General features: G+C 47.9%; 2 protein-coding genes and 1 long non-coding RNA gene across 12 annotated transcripts in view; 1 reads left to right on the top strand and 2 right to left on the bottom strand.

Moving 5' to 3' along the window:
• Positions 1–14,714, bottom strand: part of LOC101162857 (protein Shroom3) — a 66,823-nt gene extending 52,109 nt beyond the window's left edge. For 4 of the 7 annotated variants that reach the window (XM_023961092.1, XM_023961093.1, XM_023961090.1 and 1 more), the window contains exon 1: positions 1,742–2,043. In XM_023961092.1, the coding sequence (XP_023816860.1) occupies positions 1,742–2,028 (287 nt within the window). In that variant the 5' untranslated portion in view covers positions 2,029–2,043. The other 3 variants (XM_023961091.1, XM_023961094.1, XM_023961096.1) reach the window with 3 other exon arrangements.
• Positions 14,715–14,973: 259 nt separating this feature from the next.
• LOC110016132 lies at positions 14,974–23,376 on the top strand. The gene is made up of 2 exons (XR_002291419.2): positions 14,974–15,533; positions 23,104–23,376. It is a non-coding gene; the product is annotated as an uncharacterized LOC110016132 (long non-coding RNA).
• LOC101159687 overlaps positions 16,713–25,763 on the bottom strand; it is a 12,563-nt gene continuing 3,512 nt past the window's right edge. Inside the window, exons 1-6 of one of the 4 annotated variants that reach the window (XM_023961097.1) lie at positions 23,998–24,434; positions 22,774–23,097; positions 22,559–22,672; positions 20,032–20,466; positions 18,214–18,330; positions 16,713–17,823 (exon numbers count right to left, since the gene is read on the bottom strand). In XM_023961097.1, coding sequence (XP_023816865.1) covers positions 17,237–17,823; positions 18,214–18,330; positions 20,032–20,466; positions 22,559–22,672; positions 22,774–23,097; positions 23,998–24,175 — 1,755 coding nt within the window. In that variant the 5' untranslated portion in view covers positions 24,176–24,434 and the 3' untranslated portion in view covers positions 16,713–17,236. Of the gene's footprint in view, positions 17,824–18,213; positions 18,331–20,031; positions 20,467–22,558; positions 22,673–22,773; positions 23,160–23,997; positions 24,435–25,763 lie in introns of those variants that run through there. The other 3 variants (XM_020707929.1, XM_020707928.1, XM_004075150.3) reach the window with 3 other exon arrangements.

Consider the following 25,763-nt stretch of genomic DNA (forward strand, 5'->3'; position numbering starts at 1 on the left):
GTTTTTAGACCCTTTTATGCATTTCTGTCTGTTTGAAAAATGTGGGTTTTATCCTGAAAATCTTCATTTCAGAACCTCAAGTTTTCTCTGGTAGATCATCTTAGCGTAAAGCGATTAATGTGACTTATTTGAAGGCTTTTATAACTTCACTTAACAGTTATTTACACTATAATCAAAAATCAGCACAAGTGTTTCTTTACAAACTTCAAACATTTATTTTATTTTTTTTAAAATAGACATAAAATGCTGAAGTTGTGGGAAAAACCTACAGAAATGTAATGTAAACTGCAGGTTTTAGAGTGAAATATACGGAATAATCCTCTAGTTTCAGCTAGATCATGCATCTTTTTCTTTGGAGGAGATTTAAAGGCTCTTTTTAAAAATGCTCACTTACTGCTCCGACGCCACGCTCCTTGGAACAGGAGGATTTGTCTTATTATCTGAGAGAAGATCCCACAGCGTTCTGCCTCTGACTGTCAGGTACGAGTCTCTCAGAGCCTTTTTTACTTCTGTGCTGTCGGCCAATCAGGTCTCTGCCATGTGCACCAATCAGAGCGAGCGCAGGCAGGTTTGGAAGACAGGGAGTCAGTAGAATGGCTGAGCAGGTGTGGTGTGTGACAGGTGTGTTTGGTGGCAACATCCTTTGTCCGCCCCACTGCAAGCATGGAACGCAAAACACGACCAACAGCTGCTGAAATCACAAACCCTAAAAGCGGCAGCAGCCAGACAAAAACAGGCGTATCTCTGAGAGGTCAGAGTTCGCAGCTCAAAGCAGAAAAGTGCTTTTCTGCTTACTGCTGTTGTTGCAGGAAGACAGCTGACGGATGACTTCCAGGAGGTGAAGGAAAAGTGGATTAGAGGACAAAAATGGGCTCTGGAACGGGTCAAATCCTCTTTAGATCACTTTGGTATGAAGCTGTGAATAGGTCATGACCCATTTTACATTTTCCTTCAAACGTTTATCAGCTTTTCTGAAATAGTCACGCTGATTAACCAAATCTGCAGTTTTTTTTCTAACCTGATCCAGGCCCGGCTCTGTGTCACCCGGCAGAACTTGAACCAGAGTGGGTCCAGATAAAAAGGTGGATCACAGGAGCAAATCCAAAAACACTCAGACCAAAACAGCCAGACCGATCCAGACTCCAGGCATGAAACTCAAGCAGTCTGCGGTGAGTTCAGACGAGGACACGGCGGCACGCTGAGGAGCCCCTTACTCTGGAGGACTGGAGCCAAACGCGGTTGCTTCGTCACGTCCGGAAAATAACTCATCCGACAGTGAAGCTTAACTATTTTATTAAAGATTTTTCAATCCTAAAGCCGGTTTTCAGGCTGAGCTATTACCTCAGCTGTTTGCACAAGCATGGGGAGGTGAAAGCTTCAGAGACGCTGAGCTAATCCAGAACAAACGTTGGCATCTCACCTGGTAATGTGGGCCGTCCGGATTCCTGCCAGCTGACTCAGAGCACGATTTCAAATGATCCCAGCTCTTAACATGTTGTGTTTCATCAGTCTTTATCAAGTCTTGGTGCAACTATTTAATCTCAGTCTCTTTCTGAATCCGCTGCTCTCCAAAGGCGGATCCAGACCAGCAACCCCTTCTGCTCCGAGGAAAGAAAGGGAAGCTTGGTCGCGCTTTGGTCAGGAGTTTGACCTGCTGCACGGCTGCAGACGTGCATCCACAGCACGCAAACCAGGGACAAAGACGGAGAGGAATACACACGCTATCGTGCCAAAATCAGACCTGCATGAAGTCGACCTCCCACGGTTCCCCATTAGATCCGTCCAGAGGAAGCTGCCGCTCTGCTGTCCTTTTCCTTCACCGCCATGCGGCTCCTCCACCTGTGCCACTGTGTGCAATCTAAAGTCTAAAGTCCTCTGGAGTGTTTTGCCTCTCCTGCATCTTCCAGCGACAGCGTTGGTGCAACAGCAGCCTTGCTCGCCGTCACGCCCACCTCTGGCTCGCTGCCGGAGAAGCAGAGCTCCGACAGGCCGCCACACTGCAAGTGTCGCACTCTGCTGCTCTCCCATTAACGGATCACTGCTTTTCCTACCGGCACTAGCCGGCAGAAATAAACAGATTTCCACAACGGAAGGTCGCCGACGCCTTTAAAATGACTTTATATGTCTGCAGACAAACATCCTGAAGCGTCAGTGAGTGGATGTTTGGAGATGTGGAGCGAGCAGTGAAGCTGACTGGAAAAAGCTCCTTTGAGTTAAAGATTAATTCCCATCTTTTATCAGATGACACCAAACAAATAGATCTGCATCAAATATGAACAGTCCTGGTTTTCCAGAATCCACATCAGAAGAAAATGATCTAGAAGAATGAATCAAATCACTGCTTATTTGGAGTATTTCTTACTAAAATAGTCATACTTTTAGAAATTGCATGATGGTAACCATGGAAACAATGACATTTCACCTATTTTAACTTTTCTACTTGAACAAGTGAACTTAAAAGTAAAATCACAGAAATGTACACTGATGATATTTTTTTATATTTATTTCATTTATTGGATTCAAGACACGACTTGTTGAAAACAGTTCAAGTCATCGTGTCATTTAGCAGTGGGGGAAAACAGCTGAATTAGTCCCTAAAGATAAAGAGAAGCAGTTAGGATTTATGACATAACACTAAACTGTGTCTTGCTCCATTATCACCAAACGCTGGTGAATTTATGGCAGAGGCGGGGCTCTGGGGTAACCACTGCAGACAGAGCAGCTCGTAATCAAGTGTCTGTCAGCCTGATAGTCTCAACCACAAAGTAACTCCAGGATTACTTCCAGGATTACTGGATGTAATCTGTGCTCTTAACATGTTTGTGTGCTCGCTTTGATTTCGTATCATCAGAACATAAGATAATACAAAATGAGATAAGATGAGATAAGATGCAATAAGATAGGATAGGATGAGATAGGATGAGATAGGATGAGATGAGATGAGATGAGATGAGATGAGATGAGATGAGATGAGATGAGATGAGATGAGATGAGATGAGATAAGATGAGATAAGATGAGATAAGATGAGATAAGATGAGATAAGATGAGATAAGATGAGATAAGATGAGATAAGATGAGATAAGATGAGATAAGATAAGATAAGATAAGATAAGATAAGATAAGATAAGATGAGATAAGATAGGATAGGACTTTATTGATCTCCGGGGGAAAATTCAGTTGTCACAGCAGCAAAAACGAGAAATATAGCAGTTAGAAAAAACAAAGTAGCATTGAGTAAGAATAAAATTGTGATAATAGAAAGTGGGAGTGAAAGTACTCATCAAAAATAACAAGTTTAGTGGTAAAAAATAGCAGCAGCGGTTTCAGCAGTCCTGGACCTTGATGTTGTATAGCCTGACTGCTGTTGGGACGAAGGACCTCCGGTATCGTTCCTTTTTGCATTGGGGGTGCAGCAGTCTTTGGCTGAACGAGCTACTCATGGTCCTAACCGTCACATACAGAGAGTGGGAGGGGCTGTTCCGGATGCTGGACAGCTTGGTCAGCATCCTCCTCTCACCTACAGAGTCCACTGAGTCCAGGGGACAGACCAGGACAGAGCTCGCTCTGTCCAGTTTCTTTTTGTCCCTATTGTTAATTCCTCCACATCAGCAGACCACAGCGTAGAAAGTTGCTGATGCAATGACAGTTGCTGATGCAACATGGCGTTAGCCTCTGAAACAAGTCCTTCTCACGCACACTCATAAAACGGTGTGCAGTGATGGTGGAGGATAAAGGGGGTAAAAGGTGCAGCTGAGAAGTTTCCATCAAAAAGCGGATCCTGAACCTCCCACAGGATTCTGACCGGTTCCAGATTACAGGAAATGTTGAAACCAGGGAGCCAGTGCTGCAGCAGGGGGACTTCCTGATGTGTCCTAGCATTAACCAGCCTGCTTTTGCTCTCTCACACAGCCTCTTTGAACCCTGAAGACCTCCAAAAGCTCAGGAAATACAACCATCTGTGTTTTACCACCTAAAGGGTACATGCAGCTGTACATCCTCCACCCAAACACCACTGCTACCCACGAGGCTTTGCTTCAGCTGTATGCATCAAAACGCACAGATACCTGCCGGCGCGGCGCCTGGCCCTGATGTTACTTTGGGTCTGCTAGGCCTGCCAGCAGCACACCAGCTGGTTCCTCTGGATTCTGGATCATGTTAATAGTATAGTTTAGGAGACACGCATGAAGAAGTGTACCTGCGGATGGTGATCTTCAGAGTCTTGTAGGATCCTTTGACCAGAGCGATGGCCTCCTGCCTGAATCCACTCAGCTCTACATCGTTAATGACGATCAGCTCGTCCCCAACATGCAGAGGCTGCTCCAGACTGTCGGCCTTCCCGCCCTCCTCGACCTGCACACACAGAACAGAAGGAGGCAGTTCAGGGTCTGTGAGGGTTTGGCTTCAGCTTTCAAAAGGAATCCAGGGAATAAAGGCTAATGAGGACAAAACTGGAGCTGTTATCATCCTCAGATGAAGAAGATGTCCGTTGTGGAGGAATTTGTGACGTGGAAATGCAGATGCGCTCAAACAGCACATTGTGGGGGCTGGCCTGACCATCTGAATACATGTGTTGATTCATGCTCACTGGGGTTTTGGTTTCTATTGTTCTCTCTGGAATAAACAGAGAGAACAGAAGGTTCACATACTTTTTCCTTTAACTGAACTCACCTGAAAAACTAAAGATCACAGGTGTCTGAGAGTGATGTCAGTGATCCAAAGAGCCCCGAGACACAAAATCATCCAAGAGTTTCACTGAAAAATAAAGAATTTGATCTTTTTGACACGTTAGGCCAGGGATGCCCAGTTTAGCTAAGTCTGTTTAGTTTAGTTTAGTGTAGTTTAGTTTAGTGTAGTTTAGTTTAGCCATTACCTTTTGAATTCTATGTTCTTATACAGTTACCGGAGTGACGCCCATTGAGACGACTGCTGTTGTAATATTGGGCTATGGAAATGCATCATAATTTGGAAGGCACTGTAAAACTAAACCAAAATCCTCAGTTGGGTCACAAAAATGTCAAGTGTCACAGAATTCCTCGGCTTTTTCCGCCCCACCATCCATCACCCCTCCTCTCGTCTCCTCTGTTCTCCCAGACTGAAAACGACCAATGAAGCTGTTCTGACTGTCAGACCTGCTGCTGAGTCCAAAGGAGGAATCAATACGGGAGTCACAACCCGTCCTCCAGAGGAGGAGTCAAAGCATTTTCACATTCCATTTATATTTTTACTTTAGCAAAGATCTGAGTCAAAACAACATCTGTTCTGCATCTTCAGCCGTTTACACACTGATCACAGAGGGAACCTTTCAAATAAAAGAATGACTAAGATGCTTTTAATGCAGAGCCTCCAGCTTTCAAACAATCTGCGTTTGGAAGCTTTCAGAATGAAAACAGAAAGACTCAGTTAAGGGGGTCTGACTCCAAACTTCAAAGACCTGCTTTCAGCCGAGCTTTTAGAATTAGTAAGAACAAGCAGTAAAGTCATTAAGCTCACTTTAAGCACAAGCATTTTACTCTCTGAGGAGGAGAAGCAAAGGAAGGTCAGTGCACGGAGGTTAAGGCTGCAACGTGGTTAAGGGAACAGCCAATCCTTTCAAACACAGGAAACCCTTTAAAGAAATGTTATTTAGAATGATACCATGTACCTGGAGTGAGATAAGCATCATCCTGACACATGCACACATGCATCCAGAGGAAAAACTACAGTCTGTACTAATCAACCCAACCTAGGCAAGATCAACTGTTCATACACGAATATAAAGACTTTTTTTTGCTCCCGTTTGTCATGAGATGAACTCAAATATCTGAAACATTTTCTACAAACTCAAAATGACCATTTCTCTCAAATACTGTTCATCAATTTGTCTAAATCTGTGATAGTTAGCACTTCTCCTTTGGTGAGAGAATCCATTCCACCTCACAGGTGTGCCATGTCAAGATGCTGCTTAGACCGCATGATTGTTGCACAGGTGTGCCTCAGACTGGCCTCAATAACAGGCCACTCTGAAACAGTTGGAGACTCAGAAAACGGGTCCATACGTGGTGTGACCACCATCTGCCTCATGCAGTGCAGAACACCTCCTTCACACTGTTGATCAGGTCGTAGATTGCTGCCGGAGGAATCTTGGTCCGCTCCTTTTCAATGTCTGTGTGAAGTTACTGGATATTGGCGGGAACTGGAACACGCCGTCGTAAAGCATCCCAAACACGCTCAATAGTTTACATGTCCAGTGAGGATGCTGGGATGTTTTTAGCTTCCAAGAATTGTGGAGAGATCCTTGCAACATGGTGCCGTGCATCATCACACTGCAACATGGAGCCGTGCATCATCACGCTGCAACATGGAGCCGTGCAAAATGTCAACAATAAAATGCACCTGTGTTCTTTGTCCATAACATACGCCTGCCCACACCATAACCCTACCGCCGCCGTGTGTTACACTGCATGAGGGAAATGGTGGTCACACCAGATACTGACCGGCTTGATGATTGCCGATGAAAAATTTGTGTTAATGAGCGACCGGACAGGAGTTCCGAATAAAGTGTCCAGAGAGACACTAGAATTTCACTATTTTAAAATGAAGATGATACGGACAAAAACAGGCCTGAGACGGCGAGTCCATCAGAAAGGTTTTCCATAATTAAACGTTCACAGGTGGCTCACATTCCTGCCACGCTGTTCTCTGAAGTGTTGAGGGTTTTACAGACATACTGTTGCTACCGCCATGGCCCCTCTGCTGTCGCCTCTTAAGAGTTTGTCAGTTCGAGCAACACCATTGGACCACTGCCTGCCTATCACTGTGCTCGTGTCCTGCAGAGGGTCACGTTGGCCTGCTGTCTTGTGCACTGTGAGATAAGCGCTGCTGGTTGTCCACATGTCTCAGGGAAAACGCCAACCCAACACTTCCTGTGGGCAAACCAACTAATGAGACTACCAGATGCTTTCTGTGGCTTGTACTCTTGGTGAGCAACAAAAAGCAGCACTGGTACAGTCTTCGTAGGATCTACATGGTCTCATCATAATTGAAATTAAAGCATTGACAGCTTTGATGGTCTGGCCTGTTCTCATTATACTCAAGACCTCCCTGCTCAGGCAAGCATCCTGATGACTGGACTGTTGGTCCATGACCTCTTGACCTGCAGAGACTTTAGCTCCAGGCGCTGCAGACACCAACCAGCAGCTTTGCGAGGTTGCAGGGACGCAGAAGCGCTGGCAGCAGCATTAAAGATAGAGACTGTTCTGTCTGTTCTGCCACACCGTTGCTGCTGAATCCACACCATGTTCTAAATATGGCAAGCAGATAAGAAGCTGAGAGAAGGCTAAAGGCGACAAACCCAAGAGAATCCACTGGATTCTTAGTTTAAACCCCTGATCCTAGGATTCTGCTGGCTGGACAGCACTGGGAGTCGCTGGATGTCTCTACTGTACCCAGTTTGCCTCTGCAGGAAGAGTTTTCAGGCCTGAAGATCTAAGGATGCCCCCCCTCTACACCTCAACACTTTACGCAATGGCACACGTGAACAGACCAGCTGTGTCTTCAAGTGAATAGAAGATGCTATCGTGTCAATATGGACCAAACTCTCTGAGAATCGAGGCAGTCCTGAAGGCAAAAGGGGGTCCGACCCGGTACCAGCGACTGCATTTAAACAAGTACATTTATGTCATATCTGAACCGCTGTCATGTTTTCTCGCTGATCCTTTCTAAATTTGTTTGTAGTCATCTGCAGGGCTTCGCCCCCATTGGCTCAAAAGTGGAGGAAAAAAATCTGAAAAGAATGTTTCAGCCAAGACTTTAGAAAGGTTGTTCCAAGAGTGAGGACTGAATTCAGTAAAATCATCTCAAATTGACAGATCCAGCATCACAAATTCATATTTAAAAAAGAATTAACTCTCAGATATGATCACAGTGGATGACTTCAAATCCCCTTTCATAGAAAAGCTATTATGCAGCCTTGACCAGTCGGATTGATTTCAAGTTTATGATCAAAATGTGTATGATTTCCTTTGAAAATTTAAATATTTTCCTTTTGTTATTGTGAATTCATTTATTTCTGTGTGTATTTTCATTAAACTGACTAAATGTAACTATAAACCATCATCCTTTCAGAGGTTTTTGGGAGTGAAAATGGACCTACTAGAGCTCCTACTTGAAACTTTTGATTATTTTGACAATGTTAAAGTATTTTGGTTAAAGTATTTTTTAGTATTTTCCGTACTTCTGTAGTCAGTCTGAACTTCCTGTCATTTACTATCTACAGCGTGCTTAAGATGTTGACAGTATTTTGATGGTTGTGAAGGACCATAAACAATGCCAGAAATAAAAGGCTAAAGAGAACGGAGAGATTTTGTTCTGTACATCCGTCTCCTGAAACATTCCAGTTTAAATGCCAACTGTTTGGTGGCTCTACCTAAAGCGTGCAGATCTTACGATTTACAAACTAAAGCTGATCAGAAAGGGTTTGGATGTCTCCGACAGATAAACAGAAGACTCTCTGCTGGAATGAGTCTGTGGAGCTGCAACAAACCCAACAGAGACCACAGGTCTTTGCTGTCCACAGCTCAGCCTGCAGGTCTCTGCAGTGCTCTTTTACTGACTGCTTTGAAACAGCGTTGGTATTTGGTTTGGCATTGTTTTCCTGTTTCTCTTTCTTTATTCTAGTATCTTCCATCATTTTTGCCGCCTAATAATGTTTCATCTATTTCAACCGTTCAACTATTCAAATGTTCAGCTCTTTCAGCTTTTTCCAGCTGTGACTTTTGCTCCTTCAAATCCTTGAACTTTTCCAGATTTTCCAGGATTTCTGCCTCCATTAAATAAATGGGGAATCCTTGGTGCAGAAGCTCGCTGGTTCGATACCTGGCTCTGGCATTTTTCCCAAATATCTTTTTTGTTATTGTGCTGTTTTCCCTAAATTTATTTAGGGCTGTGTACTTTCTTGGTACTTCTGTCCTCTGCTCTTCTCTCTGTACACCAACTGCTGCACCGTGGACAGTGGAGATGATAGTGGACTTCAGGAAAGTCACAGCCCCCTCCCCCCCTCTCACCCTGACAGACTCTCCCATCACCATAGTGGACCACCATCACTCAGGACCTCAGGTGGGGGCCGTCCATCAGCTCTCTGCTCAAAAAGGCCCAGCAGAGGATGTCCTGAGGCAGTTGAAGAGAGCCAAGCTGCAGGCCCAGATGATGGTTCAGTTCTACACGGCCATCATAGAATCCATCCTCACCTCCTCCATCACCGTGTGGTACGCTGGAGCCACAGCCAGGGACATAAACAGACTGCAGCGTATTGTGCGCTCAGCTGAGAGGTGATTGGCTGCAGCCTTCCATCTGTCCAGAACCTATACGTCTCCAGAACCCGAGGACGTGCAGGTCAGATAGCAGCCGACCCGTCTCACCCTGGACATGGTCTACTTGATCTACTCCCTTCAGGCAGGAGGCTAAGGTCCATCAGGACCAGAACCTCGAGACACAAGAACAGTTTCTTTCCCTCTGCAGTCAGACTCATGAACACTTTTTAACTCCTCCCCCCGTAAACTTTTCACTCATATGTACAGTCACCAATCCACTACCTACACCTTCTCCATCCACGGTTTGCACTATTGCACCTCTACTTATTGCCCTGTCCTTTATGTTATGTTATTTCTTTGCACACTGTTGTTTATTTTTCTATTCTTATGTGTTTTATGTCGCACATTAGCACCGCAGCAAATTCCAATTCTGTGAAACTGCTCTGTTCACTGAAAATGGCAATAAATACTCCTTGAATTTATGGTCAACTTTGATCATTTCTTTCTTTATTTCTTTATTTTGCCAATTATTACCCTTTAAGTTTCATTTTCAATCAGCAATACAGCATTCAACCCATATTTTCTTCTTTTTGTTATTCATTGCATTTGAATCGGAAAAGCTTTTGAAAAAAATTCCATTTCTTCAGAATGTTTGAACATGTTGTTTATGTCTGCTTTCTGGTGGTTTGGACGTTTCTGTTCCATATGACCATCAAAGGAACTGTAGAGGAAAGAACCACCAAAAAAAAAATAATAATCCAGATTTCTGTTGTCAAAGGAGCAATGAATGTTAAAAAAGGTCACTTTTCTCTTTTTTTTTCAATATAAACTAGTCATTCATGTTCTGACTGTATTTGTATTCTTGGACCAGATCTACCTGGTTGGTGCTTTATCTGTTTAGATCTGGTTGAACTTAACCCACGTGGCATCGAGTTTTGACATTTTAGCTCAGTTTTGTAGCTTTCTAGCTGTTGTCTAAACCGGCCCAGTGGGACCGTCCTAGCATTGAAGAGTCAGCCAGACTTGAAGGTATTTGTTCCTGTTATTAAAGAGCGTGTTACATCACAGTAAATGGGAACGATTTGCTTTGATAGCAAGCCGCCTTTGCTTTTTAGGTCTGTGTAAATCAGGAAGGAGTGGGTTTGCTCCAACATTCATATTTTCTGTTTTGCTAGATTCAAATTCAGACACTTTCAGGAAACTGCTTATCGGGCTCCATGTTCTGGGAAAAGTCCAGTTCCAGAGAGTTTACACCACAACTTGGGGCTTAAATTCTTTTTCCTGGGACGCACTGAAACTGGTTCTGGCTCCTGTTAGCTCTCATCCATCTGGATCTGTTTGGATGTTCTCCAAAGTGCCAGAAATGCCTGTCGGGGTGTGTCAGGCTCTCCTCTGAACTTCACGGGAGATTCTTTTTCAAGAGAAGCATCGTTCGCTGCAGCCAACATTAACTCAGCATCTCCCACACCAAAGGCTGGTTTTTCACACACATAAACTCGAGCCTCCACAGTTTATTGTGTCAAAAACGAACACAAATACAGAAACACAAATAACTGCAGATTGGAGAACCTGACACCTCCCTGGGCTGGAAGACGGTCAAAACTCTGTCTTGTGCTCTGCAAGGCAGCGCACACGCCTGCACTGTTTGGCTTGTTCCAGAATAAATATACCCAAATAAGGCGCGTAGAAACACCCTGCAACTCAGCCCGAGTATGTGTGCAACTCTGTCAGTAACTCTGCTATTCCAGCTGAAATTCATTATCCTGCAGACGCAGATACCTAAACAGCCTGTGCCGGCTGTAACCAGGCCTGAAACCTGGAGACGGACGGAACGGAAAAGTCTTTTTCCTTACAGAAATAAACCCAAAGACCGGACTACACTGACGGCATTTATCCAGCTGTTGTGTTTTATAGAAAAACTGACACTTCTGGGACAAATACGGATGCTTTTAATCATCCGCACTGGCTGCCACTCACATGTGCAACAGTGAAGTGGATCCGTTGCCTTTGGTTATTTGTGTTTGGTGAGACCTGAAATTCAATCAAGCAGTCTGACGTCTGTGTGCAGCTTCCATTTGTTCCTCAGAGAGCTGCAGAGCTCTGCTGGAACCTGAGCTGACGTCTCAGCTCATGGAGACGGTTTCTGACTAAACAAAGCATCAAGATGCTGCGGTTTCTGCAACAACCCCATCCCTCCCCAGCCTGGTCTGATCTGGCCAAGCACATTCAAGAGGTTCTGCATTGTTCAGCTGCCAAACAGCACATCTACACCCGTGTTCTGTGTTTTTAGCTACTCTTTCACAAAACTAACATTTAGACCACGAGAAAAACTTCTCATTTGAAATTTGATGTCTGCTCGCTCTCAGAACGGGCTAAAAAACTAACTAAGCTGGAAGAACATCTAGCAGCTGCTTCAGTTCACTGACATCAGGTCTGAGGTGGGTTCATGAAAACCCTGTGATAGAAAAGCAGCCGTTTGCTGGCTGATGGTGGGAGAGATTCTCAGATGTCCTCGTCCACAGTGAAGAGCATCAACAAAAGGCTAGAAAAACTGGAGACATCCCAGAGCAAAAACACATTAGAACGGTGTGGCTGAAGGTCAACACTTTTCCAGATTTAAAGTGAGTAGACCTGACCTTCTCGCTGACGATGGTGGAGGAAGAGGAGACCCTTCCAGCGGGTCACAAACACTTTGCTCACGAGCTGCAGAGCCTGCATGTGTGCTGGTGTGGAGGTGCACGGAGATGGATGGAGATGGATGGAGCAATAAATCAAGCTCTCTTACCTCTTATCTTATTCTAATGTTGGGATTTAAATATTTCTAAAAGATCTTAAGTCTTCAGTCAAAACAAATGTTCAAAACATCCCAACTTTTTATCCAAGCTCTGCTCCTGAAATGCTGACCAAAGTCAGAAGATTTCACGCAGACTTCTCCAAATGTTAGGGACAGGAAATCATGTTTCTTTGTTTATTATATTGTATGTATGTGAAGAGAAAGACAAGAAACTAGAGGAACCAAAGTCTAACCAGAGACCAAAGCTGCGGCAGAACAATGCCGACAGTGATTTATCCGGAACCAAAGCAGGAACACATTCAGAAGCTACAAGAAAACAACATTCTTCACATTCTTGTCCTGTTTGCACCCATTTGGCTTCCATCCCAGAAAAACTTCCACATGTGCACACACACACCCGTAACCTGGATTACAGCGGCATGAGCCCACAATGTGTGTGCAGACGAAGCATCGGTGACAATCATTGTCCTTCAGAACGGAAGAGAATCCAGCAGAGTGAAGGAAATCTAGAAAATGAGGCAAAAAACCTGCGACCCCTTCCCCTTCAGTGGAGGTGAATCTGACGCTCCATCGACCAAAAACGCAGCCCAAGTTGGATATTTGGCAGCAGCGCGTGACGGGATTTCCAGTGGACGGACGTTCAAATCCCAGGAGGACAGTTGGACACTGGAGCGAGGACACACTCCACCTCAGAGCTGCTCCCTTTGATGGCCTCATCAAAATGTGAAGCAAATGCCGAACCAGCAGCTCCAGGAGCTTCTTCTAGATGACTCAAGAGCGCGGCGGACATGAGCTGCAGCAGCTCAACATTCACTTTCAAATGGAGACTTTACTGAACTGAAAATTCAGACCGTGAATACTGAGAAAATGTTCTGCTTTAACACAGAAACACATCCTTCTGTGGAAATCCTTCATGGGCGTTTAGCTGCTGTGACCAGAGAAGAAGGTTCAACTAAAACTCCTGGGACTAAATGCTGCTTCAGTGACGAGTTAGAGGTGTCAGAGTGATGAAGATTACTGCCACGCTCTGTCACAGTTCACCATGACTGGACCGTCTCACCAAACCACAACATGATCCAGCAGCAGCAGGTCTACCTGTACCTGCAGCAGCAGCAGCAGGTGTACCTGTACCTGCAGCAGCAGCAGGTGTACCTGTACCTGCAGCAGCAGCAGGTGTACCTGTACCTGCAGCAGCAGCAGGTGTACCTGTACCTGTACCTGCAGCAGCAGCAGCAGCAGCAGCAGCAGGTGTCCCTGTACCTGCAGCAGCAGCAGCAGGTGTACCTGTACCTGCAGCAGCAGCAGGTGTCCCTGTACCTGCAGCAGCAGCAGGTGTACCTGTACCTGCAGCAGCAGCAGGTCTACCTGTACCTGCAGCAGCAGCAGGTGTACCTGTACCTGCAGCAGCAGCAGGTGTACCTGTACCTGTACCTGCAGCAGCAGCAGCAGCAGCAGCAGCAGGTGTCCCTGTACCTGCAGCAGCAGCAGGTGTCCCTGTACCTGCAGCAGCAGCAGGTGTACCTGTACCTGTACCTGCAGCAGCAGGTGTCCCTGTACCTTCAGCAGCAGCAGGTGTTTCTGTACCTGCAGCAGCAGCAGGTGTCCCTGTACCTGCAGCAGCAGCAGGTGTCCCTGTACCTGCAGCTTCACTTCTGACCGCCTTGTTGGAGCAGAAACAAACCAAACAGACCAGAAGAAGCTCCAGCTGACGATCACCCTCCTGGAGGGATTCTCTTAAAAACAAGCTACCATAAAAAAGCAAACTTATTGTCAGGCTTTGATAAACTCATGACACCTGCATGCAAAGGTGGGTCTCTACGGGGTGCAGGATGAGTCAAACCTCCTCAGAAACTCACATTAGTGACTCTGGTGGATCGTGGAAACAGACATCCAGTCAACCTATTGAAGGTTCAAACTCTCCTCTCTGACTGACTTACCTGGATCAAACTTTGAATCCAGAGTTTGTCACACGTGACGCTGCAAAAACAGGTTTCGTTTGAGGTTTTTTGGCGTCAAAATGACGTAACCCTTGTTGGTGACCCTGTTTCTGAGCGGGGGCGCGCGCTGGGACAGAGCTGTCCCCTCGTGAACCCGCAGCGACTGTGGCCGAAGGGTAACCTGACCTTTAACTGCATTCAAAACGGACACGAGTGGAAGACTCGGCTCGTCTGGAGTCACGTGCTCCACAGGTGGAATGAGGTGGCACGAGCGCTTCCTACCTTGGAGATGATCAGCGGCTCTCCGTGCTCCAGGCCGCCCTGCAGGGTGAAGCCCCACGGCGCACCGCCCTGCAGCAGGGCCTCCACCAGCACCCAGCCGCTGCCCTCCATGGCCGGGCCGGCGCGGGGCGCAGGGCGCGCGCCGCGGAGAGGAGTGGGCGGCGGGACTGGAGCGAAGCGCGCGGCGGGTCCTTTCTCATTGAAGACTCCTGGAGGAGCGAAGGGAGAATGCTACCAAGTGCATTCCTGCCGCGCGTTCGAACCCCCGGCGGACAGACGCCAACCACTCGCAGAAAGTGCGCCGCAGCTCTCCCGCGGGAGCAGAGAAGTTGCCTCCGGCCGAAAGCCGCTGAAAGGCCGCAGGATCAACGGAGGTCAGACCATTTCCGACCCGCGAAGCCCCAAACTCTCCCCTCTCTGCCCGACTCTCCTCCCAAAATCCGTTTAGCATCACAATAGGATTGACTGCGCCTCGCTGAGCGCAAAGAAAAGGCGCAGAGGAGGAGGAGGGGGGAGGCCGGGAGAGGAGGAGAGCAGCAGGAGGGCGGAAATCTGTCAACAGCACCTCCCGGGAAGAGTCCTGATGACAGAGTCCAGGTCTGGACCCCTCAGACCGAGTCCAGCTGACAGAACATGAGGTTGGAGGGGGGCAGTGAGGGGTCGCCTTAAAGAGGTTTGAACCAGGTCTGCTTGGTTTCACCTGCTTCAGAAACCATCTGAGGTCCGCTTTATGGCCAACATGGAGCTGAAAACCACAGACTGGGACTAAAAGTCTCACTTCAGGGAGAATAACTAAACTTTCTCTGTTTGAAATGAAAACCTTTTGAGGAGTCTTTCCACACAGAGACGCGTGGATTTGGATTTCTCTGCATTGCTTGTCAGACAACATTTACCTGTTCTGCTGCATTCCAGGTGGTGTCCAGCCCGCAGGGACATCCTGAGACCCGCAGGAACATCCTGAAACGTTTGTAACCTGTAGCATTTTTATCATGGAGGTCATATATAGAAAGGAAATTCAGCGCTGAATTGTGTTTCTTTATTCCTGTCGCTGTGAATCAGGAGCAGATGGAAGAAGGCCGTTTAAAAAAAGCTTGTAGGCGTGATAGAAGCTACAATCTCCAGGACTGGATCTATACTGTACGGTTCTGACGTTGCTCTGATGTGCCATCAGTTCTACTGAACTCCTGCCGCTCTGCAGAAACTGTCCTGAAACACACACTCCTCATTAAAAGGTAGGTGGAAACGCCCTGGAGAGGCTTGTTCATGCCTTCATCTTCTCCAGACTGGGCTGCTGCCAGTCCCTTTATTCTGGGATGGAGCAGCCCCTCCTCGCCGTCTTCAGCTGCTCCAGAATTCAGCTGCCCGTTTACTAACAGGGACCAGACGGCGTGATGACATCACCCCAATGTTCCTCTTGACTTTTAGGTGTCTGCATGGTCCAGCAGCTCTATCCGACTGAGCTCCTGCAGAATCTTGACCCTCGTAGAGCTTTAGGGGGGCCAGTCTTTTCAGTGGCTGCCCCTAAACTCTGTCAGGTCTGCCAGATGACTTTAAATCTTTTTAGCACCAGAGTGGAGGACAATCAGGCCAGCTCTATTAGTGTTTCTATTAACGATGATTTTACTGTTGTCGTTTCATTATACTTGTGATTTTGTGGTATTTATAGCCGTGCAGCCCTTTGGACCTCTGGTAGATGTTAAAGCGTTTTACAGATCCACATTCTCCAATCAGACCAGCAGATTCCTGGGAATTTCTCTTCTACTGTTAAACTCAGAGTTCCCTGAAGCCGGAGCTGAGATGTTTCATGAGTAAATCCCCACATGCACTATGGCGCCACGCACACGCCTTGGTGTGCACGGTGTGTGTGCACGTGACTCATCTTTCTCAGCAGTTTCAGAGCTGTCTGTGCAAACATCCATGTTTTTAGAAAACATGACAGTGGAGCCCATAATGTGGAGTCTGAGGAACCGCAGCAGGACATCCCATAATGTGGAGTCTGAGGAACTGCAGCAGGACATCCCATAATGTGGAGTCTGAGGAACTGCAGCAGGACATCCCATAATGTGGCGTCTCCTCTTACTGCCGACATCTCTTTTTATTCTTAAATGAGCCGTTTCTGCGGGGTCACGCCTTCCCTTTCCCTCCTGCCCCCCCAGCAGGTCAAAGCAAACATCTGCCCCCCCCCATGAGTCCTGCTGTCTTCATCTTTTTTTTTTTTTGGTGGTGGGGGGGGGGGGGGTCTGCTTAAAGCTTTGCTGGGATCTCTGCTGCAGGTCACTTAGAGGGAGGGGCATGGGGGGTGATGACCTGTGGACAGCCTAAAGATTGGGGTTAGATCGCCCTCTGGTGGTAGAGCCTTGGCATGGCGGTTCTGTGGGTCTGCGGGACAAACGACACTGTTTCTGAACAGCTTACAGATGAAGAGTCTGTTATTATTCCACTGCAGGGAAATTCATTTAGCGAACCAAAGTCACTTCTTCATTAATCACAGTAAATCAAGCCTGACATGGATAAACTTTCTACAAACTGAACATAAAAAACATAAATGAAAATGATAACTGGGTATTTAGAAAGTTCCTTCAGAATCCTGCACATGGAAAGAACCTTACAGTTTTTGGGCCACCGTTTCTGTGACAGAAGGCACTGAGATGGATTTCAACTAGGATCCATCATTCCTCACGGACAGCTGAGGCTCCGGCGCCATCCGGACGCTGCCGCTGCGTGACGCTCTGCCGACCATCAGGTCAGAGACGTTGGTCCAAGTATTCATGCGTGAACGTCTGACCAAAACAACAAGGGGGCCCACAAAGGTTCTGCAGTCTGTCGCTCCCACAGGGTCCAGAGCGTTCCGGGTTTGATCCCTGTTGCCCCGCCCCCAGGTCCTCCTGGAGAACCTTTGGTCATGGCGTTAGCTGTGAGGAGCCTGAGGCCGACACTACCCGTCCTCCACCACGCTGTGGATCAAGTCAACAATCTTCTTCTTCAGCTTCTTGACCTTTTCCGGCGGCGTCTCGTTCAGACACTCCTCCACGTACTTCAGGAAGCCGGCATGCGGTGACGTCGTCTGGTTCTGACACACCGTCCTCATCAGGTCCAGGAGCTCGCTGGCGCCGCCCGACTCCGGCCGGCGCGCTCGCTTTCTCGCCGACAGCCTGCTGTCTGCGTATGACGAAGACAAGGACAGGGAAGAGGAGGAGGAGGGGGAGGACAGCCGGGAGTCTGGAGGGGTGGGTGAGGGCGGGGCTTGGAGGCCAGTGTCAGCGTGGTACTGTGGGGAGGGGGGCGGCGCGGGGCCGTGGCCGTGGAGGTGCAGGAGGCGGGACTGCGGCGCTTCCAGGGCGTGGAGGTCTCCGGGCGGCTCCTCCTCGTCGCAGGACTCGCAGAGGAACATCAGCTGGTGGTAGTGCTTCCACTTGGGCAGGTAGAAGTCCTCCGACCCGCACGTCTTGTTGGAGCTCACCACCTTGTGCTCGCGCTGGAAGACGGTCCGTAAGTTCCTGAACTTCGTCTTTATGTCTTCTACTGAGGAAGGAGAACAACAAACCCGTCAGACGTAGAAAAGTTCACGTAACCCTGACGACACATCCACGGTGGGAGCACAGTTCTGTCGGGACAGCAGATAAGAATCTTAATACATTTGATTTGTTAGGCGCCTTTCTAGGAACTCAAGGTCCCCGTACATAATAGTGAAAGTTAAAAGCAAGAAAATGTTAATTACGCATTTTCAAACAGACCAAGAATGTCAAGTTATGGAGGGAAATCTAGTTAGAAAAGGTGAGTTTTCAGTTTCTTGGGGAAGATTTTGATCACCAATAAATAAAAATAAAGGTTGCGATGTCAATCAGCAAAAATCCAATCCGCTGCATCCCTAGGAAGCGCTCAAGGTCAAAGGTCGTGCATGGAGACAGATACCTGTGAAGGCCACCGGCTGGTCTTCCGACAGGAGGCGGCTCAGCGTCTCCAGCAGGCTCTGTCTCAGCAGACGGTTCTTGTAGTTTGCAGACTTGTGGTTCCACAAGCAGCTGTGTTCTGTGAGGAGAGACAAGCATGTTCACGGGTCACACTGGAACACCTGAGGCCTACAGAGGTCATGCAAGGTCATGAGGTGCACGATAAACAAGAGCCCATCTCTCAGACTCTAGGAACCAGAACATCCAGCTCGGTTCCACGTTTCCTGCCTTGGAAAACGGAAAATGTTTGCAGAAATGAAGGTTTGATTCACCAGACGACTAGGAGGGACTTGTGAACCCAAACCACCGACCTCTGAGGACCTTTAGTTCCTGCATCAATGCAGTTCCTTCTGACTTCAATGGACATTCATGCCTTCAGTCAGTAGGGTATACATTATACATACATGGCGAGGAGGTAGAGCGGTTGACCTACACTCTATTTTAGACACTGAGGCCAACGCTGCTCCCTTAAAAGAACGCCATAGCTGTATGAATGTGTGTGGGATGGAGTCTCTGAGCCACTCCAATGAAAAGGTTTTCTCATTACAGAGGGGATATATAAAGAAAATTAAGATTAAAAAGGCATTTCTGAGGATTTATTTATTCTAATTGTTGTCAATCAGGAGCAGACATAAAAAGCCGAAGCTGAAGCCGTCTAGTTCTACGAGAAGAGAAGGTCTGAAGGCTCCAGGTGATCATGTGAAAATGTGTTCCTGTTCACCTCCTTTACCTTCACTAGACATTCAAACTGTCAGCAGGTTTAACTCTGAGAAACTACATCAAAAAGAGAGAAAAGTATGTTTAGGACATCCTGATGTCCCCTGAGCTTGACAGCCGTGGAACATTTAAACCGTGCTGGGACGTTCACATCAACCCCAACCACATTTTAACTGCTAACATTTGAACCGCAACTCCAACAATCACCACCAGAGGGTATCCTGATGCCTGAAGGATGAAGGATAAAACAGTCACAACAGGAAACCCCATGAAGGCCTGTTCACACCGGGACAAATTTCGCCGGTGATTTTCGCCGACGTGTAACGCCTCGTGACTAAACAAAGGGCACCAACGAGAGTGTGCACACCGACGCGAAAAAACGCCACGCGTTATCTTCTTTATTCTTGATGATTCAAGGATTTCAAGGTAAGGTCTTAGAATTAGCACTCAGTTTGAGTTAGTTCTTGACATTTCAGGCTGAGATGCCTTGTGGTGGAGTGTCCACCCTGAGACTGGAAGGTTCGTGAGTTCAAATCCTGGCGGAGTCATACCAAAGACTCTAAAATGGGACCCAAAGCCTCCCTGCTTGACCCCCAGCATTAAGGGGTTGGATTGGGGGGGTTGAATCACAAATGGTCCCCGTGCGCGGCTGTGTCTGCAGCTCACCGCTCCCCCAGGGTTTGGCATTGAGATGATCCATGTGGTACAGGAGGTCTCATTTTGAAAGGAAGCAAAGTAATCAACTATTTCATATTTAGAAATATTTTCATTTTTGTTTAATTTATGCCTGAAAAAACAACTTTTCTTGATCTTCTCCTAATTGTAGCAATAAGATCAAAACAGATCAGGGTGGAGTCAGACTTTCAGGAAGCTCTGCTGCCTCTGGAATCCGTCTGAATGGCTCTTTCAGCGTTGAAGGCTGCAGACGCCGGGTTTACCGGCAAAGGCTCATCTGTGATGATAACTTGAACTCTAAGCTTTGTTTCATTTGATCATTCCTATAAAAACTGGACATGAAGGACGCTGGAGCTCCGTCTTCTGTGAACTTCCCGCCGTTACCTACCAGAGTAGAAGGAAATGAGTTGCTGAGTTTTGGCCTCGCTCCACAGACAGCGGGGGTCGGCCGGAGCGTTTCGGTCTGACTGACAGCTGGACGGGGAGGCGGCCTGCGGGGACGCTTTGACCTCTTCTGCGGCGAGGAAAAGCTCCGGGCTGCTGTCCCGGGCGCCGCTGGAGAGCACGCAGTCGTTGTTGGGCTTCAGGCCGGAGGTCGGGGTTCGCTGCCCCGGTTCCGCGGCTTTGCTTTCTCGCGCCATCAGTACCTGCACGTCATCAGGAGGATCGTCTTCCTCGCAGGACTCGCAGAGGAAGAGGAGCTGCTGGTAGTGTTTCCATTTGGACACATAGTGCTTGTCAGAGGACTTGCTGGCCTGGACTGCTTTGTATTCGCGGTTAAAAACCGTCCGCAGGTTCTTGAATTTGCACTTTATGTCTTCGACTGCAAATCAGAGAGAACAAAAGCAGAGGTCATCGCAGGTCACAGCAGGCAGGAAGAACTTCAGCAGCACTTTCATAAAAACACACTCCTGATCAAAACCTTAAGACCAGTCAGGAAATTGCAGGAATTCACATTTTGCATGGCTGGAGCTTCAAATGTCAAAACAAGTACCGGTAATGGGAATGAGAGGCAGTTCATCCACTGGTCACAAGTTCAGGACCAAAAAGCCTTTGACGTCCTCCAAACAGACACAAAGGCTCCAAACATGAGTCAGGAGTAGCTCCAGGGTTCTGGTTGATCACCTAAACACCTGATGCCCGTCTTTCTAAGAGGCTTTTGGGAAGGTGGCGCTAACTGGTGAAGACGGCTTCATGACGCACTTCCACCGTCTGGAGCTGAGGTCCATTTTTGTCAACTTCTCGATTGGACTGAAATCAGGAGAACCGGCACGAGGGTCCGAAAGAGTGAGGTGGTTCTCCTGAAAAAAGTCCTGTCAGGGGGGGTCGTGACCTGCAGCCCTGTCCTGCTGAAAACCCAGTATTCACCAGACAGACCAGGCTCTCAGTCATGAGGGACGGCCAGGAAAAAGCAGCCCAGACCATGATGGCTCCTCCTCCACAGTCCTGCTGAAAGCCGTCGGGACCATCAGGGTTACATTTTCTCCTCATCAAAGAAAAAGAACTTCCTTTCCCTTTGGTTGTCTCCCAACAGTCCAACTAGGCGGTTTTGTGGTGTTGATGGACCGCCACTTGACCTTTTTGTTCCATAATCCACAGGGATTAAAAAAACCTCAAACTACCGTTTTTCTGCGTCCATCTCAGCAGCGATGGCGTTGAGAGAAACCTCGCTTATGCAGCTCAACAGTCAAAGAAATCCAGCTTTTTTAGCCACCAGGAAACCCTGACAGGACGATTACTTATTAGGAAATAATAAGGAATGCTGCTGAACGGTGGTGCAGTGGTTAGCCCTCTTGCCCTGGTTCAAGTCCAGGCTGGGAGACCTGAACCAGAACAACAGTGGGGACCGTTCTGTGTGGAGTCTGCAGGTCCCCCCCTGCATGCGCGGGGGACTCCGTCTTCCTACACCAGGGGTCTCCAAATCCAGGCCTGGAGGGCCGGTGTCCTGCTGGTTTTCCAGAAACCCCGCCTTATTTGCTGCCAATTAGCCAATAAGAGGCTGTAATGGCAGGCCTCCAGGCCTGGATTTGGGGACCCCTGCTCTACAATGTCCCTATGTGTGCACGTGAGCGTGCATGGGTGTGTGGTTGTGGTCCTGCGACAGACTGGCGCCCTGTCCAGGATGTCCTCAGCCTTCACATGTAAGTGGTTGGGATAGGCTCCAGCAGCCCTGTGACCTCGAAATGAATGAATGAACTATGGAATGCAGATTTTGGCACAAATTCTGGTTTTAAGCCTTCGATCAGCTGATGAACAGTTCTTCTATTTTTAATCGTTATTTTCAATAAAAACAGCTAAAATATTTGTTCTCCTGAAGCTTGATTCAGAGCTTTTCTATGGTCCAGCTGTTTAATGCAAATTCTTGTGTTTTCTTGACTGATTTAGATCAGGAGTGTTTGATGTGTGCACGTTGTCCTTCCACGCCACGGCCACATGGCGGTGAAATGAGCAGGTCTTCCTGCTTTCAGAGGGAGGGGCTCTGCGTTTCCGGCTCTGGACACCTGCGCAGCAGAAGAGCCTGGAGGAGGAGCGGGCCGCTCATGGACCGCATCACTCTCTCAGCTCAGTGAGGAGGATTTCATTCACCCACAGAAGGAGAAGCCACGCCCACATTAGCTCGTAGGTCGTTTCTCCTCCAGACAAAAGTCTGGCTCCCATTAGGCGGGGAACATCTGAGTGAACGTCAAACTCTTTCAGAAGTATCCATCTGAACACTGAGCAGAGAAAGAACTGCATCGGGGAAGGTCAGATATTATAATAATCTTTAATTAGAAGAATTTCTTGCTAAATTCTACTTGAACTGAATAAATAAGTTGGTCAGAACAGCAGCGCTGACAGATTGGTTTTGTGATCGGGACGGAAAACGTTTGGTTCTGTCTGGAGGTGGGAACCTGAGCAGGACGGGCCGATCTTACCGGAGAAAGACACGGAGCAGTCGGACAGCGTGTTCCTCAGCGACTCCAGCAGCTGCTGTCTGAGCTGACGGTTGTTGTGGTTTTCAGTCTTCTTGTTCCACAGACAGCTGTGCTCTGTGCACGACAACGCACAACAACACACACGACACACGCCTGTCAGCTCAGAAACGACCGTCTCTCTGTCTGTGCACACGGAGCAGAACCTGGCTGTTTACCTGAGTAGAATAATATGAGCGTGCGTTCCCGCTCCTCAGTCCAGAAACACTTCACCATGATGTTGGAGGGGATGCCGGAGGAGGTGAAGGCAGAGGAGGTGGGGAGGTAGGAGACGACGAGTCCTGAGGTGAGAAGGCCGTCCTCTGGCTGGTCTGCGGCGGCGTCCTGGTCCCAGCAGCCCTGCAGGAACAGCAGCTGCTGGTAGTGCTTCCACTGAGGCACAAACGCCTCGTCCACGCCGCCCTGCCTGCTGGCTCGCACCAGCTTGTGCTGACGTTGGAAGGTGGTGCGCAGGTTCTTGAACTTGTTCTTGATCTCTTCCACTGCAGAACAGAAGGCAGAGCAGCTCGTGACCTGGTGCACGCGTGAGGTCAGCGTGTTCCTTCTGGAAAAACAGAGCCGGAGACTCGTCTGGAGACAGCACAGCGGCTGAGGACAAACTCCACCAAAAGCTCTTCAAATGCTAAAAGATTCTCTGAGTTCTTCGGACCAAGTCCGCTACTGTTGGTTTTATCTCCATAGCAACTATTTTATGTTTGGGTGACAAACAGGTCAATGTCATTTTTGGATGATCTGCAAAAGTAAACTTTGGGATTTCCTTGGCTAGAGAGTTTTTGTGACCCACATTCCTAATATTTTCATATCATTTCATTCAGCTTCAGCCAACGATTCATGATTTACACAATATTCCAGGAAAAATGTGAGAATAACAGGGAAAACTACACTTTTGGAAGCTCGCTGCGCAAACGTCGTTCAAAATCTACAAAAAAAAAACATTTTCCCCCCCAAATAGCTTTCCCATGATGCTCGGTGAGTAAGGAGGAGACAGATCCAAATCCCTAGGAGTTTTAATTTGTAGAAGGTACTAAAGGGGATTTATTTTCAGAAAATTCAAGATAGTAGCCTCTTCCTGAGGTCAAAGGTCAACAAGATTTCAGATGTAGACGTAGACTTGGGATGAGGGTCAGCACCATAGTCCTCTACCGGAGGAAGGTAGTCTGCCCTCTCTGGGTGGGTGGAGTGTTCCCGCCCCAGGAGGAGGGGTTTAAGTATCTTGGGGTCTTGACCACGAGTGAGGGAAGATTGGAGCGTGAGATCAACAGGTGGATTAAAGAGGCGTCTGTGGTTATCAGGTCGCCGTATCGGTCCGTTGTGGTGAAGAGAGAGCTGAGCCAGAGAGCAAAGCTCTCAATTTACCGGTCGATCTTCATTCCAATACTCACCTGTGGTCATGAGCTCTGGGTCATGACCCAAAGAACGATGTCCTGAATACAAGCGGCTGAAATGAGCTTCCTCCGCAGGGTGGCTGGGCGCTCCCTTAGAGATAGGGGGAGGGGCTCTGTCACCTGGAAAGAGATTCTTCTCCACATCGAAAGGAGTCATTTCAGGCGGCTCGGGCATCTAGGCCGGATGCCTCCAAACATGTCCCACTAGACGAAGGCCCCGGGGAAGACCCAGGACACGCTGGAGAGACTACGTCTCTGGGCTGGCCTGGGAACGTCTCAGGGACCCCCCAGAGGAGGAAGTGGGAGGGAAGTCTGGGCATTTTTGCTTAGACGGCTGGCACTGGTCCCGGATGAACGGAAGAAGAAGGATGGATGGATGCATGGATGGATGATGGATGGATGGATGATGGATGGATGGACGGATGATGGATACATGGATGGATGCATGGATGGATGATGGATGCATGGATGGATGGACGGATGATGGATACATGGATGGATGGATGGATGGATGGATGGATGATGGATGGATGGACGGATGATGGATGGATGATGGATGCATGGATGGATGGATGGATGGATGATGGATGCATGGATGGATGGACGGATGATGGATACATGGATGGATGGATGGATGGATGGATGGATGGATGGATGATGGATGGACGGACGGATGGATGGATGGATGATGGATGCATGGATGGATGGATGGATGGATGATGGATGCATGGATGGATGGATGGATGGATGGATGCATGGATGGATGGATGGATGGATGGATGGATGGATGGATGGATGGATGATGGATGGATGGACGGATGATGGATACATGGATGGATGCATGGATGGATGATGCATGGATGGATGAATGGATACATGGATGGATGGATGGATGGATGCATGGATGGATGGATGATGGATGGATGGATGATGGATGGATGGACGGATGATGGATACATGGATGGATGCATGGATGGATGATGGATGCATGGACGGATGGACGGATGATGGATACATGGATGGATGGATGGATGGATGGATGCATGGATGGATGGATGGATGGATGATGGATGCATGAATGGACAGATGATGGATGCATGCATGGATGGATGGATGGATGGATGGATGGATGGATGGATGATGGATACATGGATGGATGATGGATGCATGGATGGATAAATGGATGAATGGATGGATGATGGATGCATGCATGGATGGATGCATGGATGGATGGATGGATGGATGATGGATGGATGGACGGATGATGGATGGATGGATGATGGATGGATGGATGATGGATGCATGAATGGACAGATGATGGATGGATGCATGCATGGATGGATGAATGGACGGATGATGGATACATGGATGGATGGATGGATGGATGCATGGATGGATGGATGGATGATGGATACATGGATGGATGGATGGATGGATGCATGGATGGATGGATGGATGAATGTATGGATGGATGGATGCATGCATGGATGGATGGATGGACGGATGATGGATGCATGGATGGATGCATGGATGGATGATGGATGGATGGATGGATGCATGGATGGATGGATGATGGATGGATGATGGATGGATGGATGAATGTATGGATGGATGGATGCATGCATGGATGGATGGATGGACGGATGATGGATGCATGGATGGATGCATGGATGGATGATGGATACATGGATGGATGGATGGATGGATGGATGGATGCATGGATGGATGGATGGATGGATGGATGGATGGATACATGGATGGAT

The sequence above is a fragment of the Oryzias latipes genome, chromosome 12 (assembly GCF_002234675.1).
Source record: "Oryzias latipes chromosome 12, ASM223467v1".
Lineage (NCBI taxonomy): Eukaryota > Metazoa > Chordata > Actinopteri > Beloniformes > Adrianichthyidae > Oryzias > Oryzias latipes.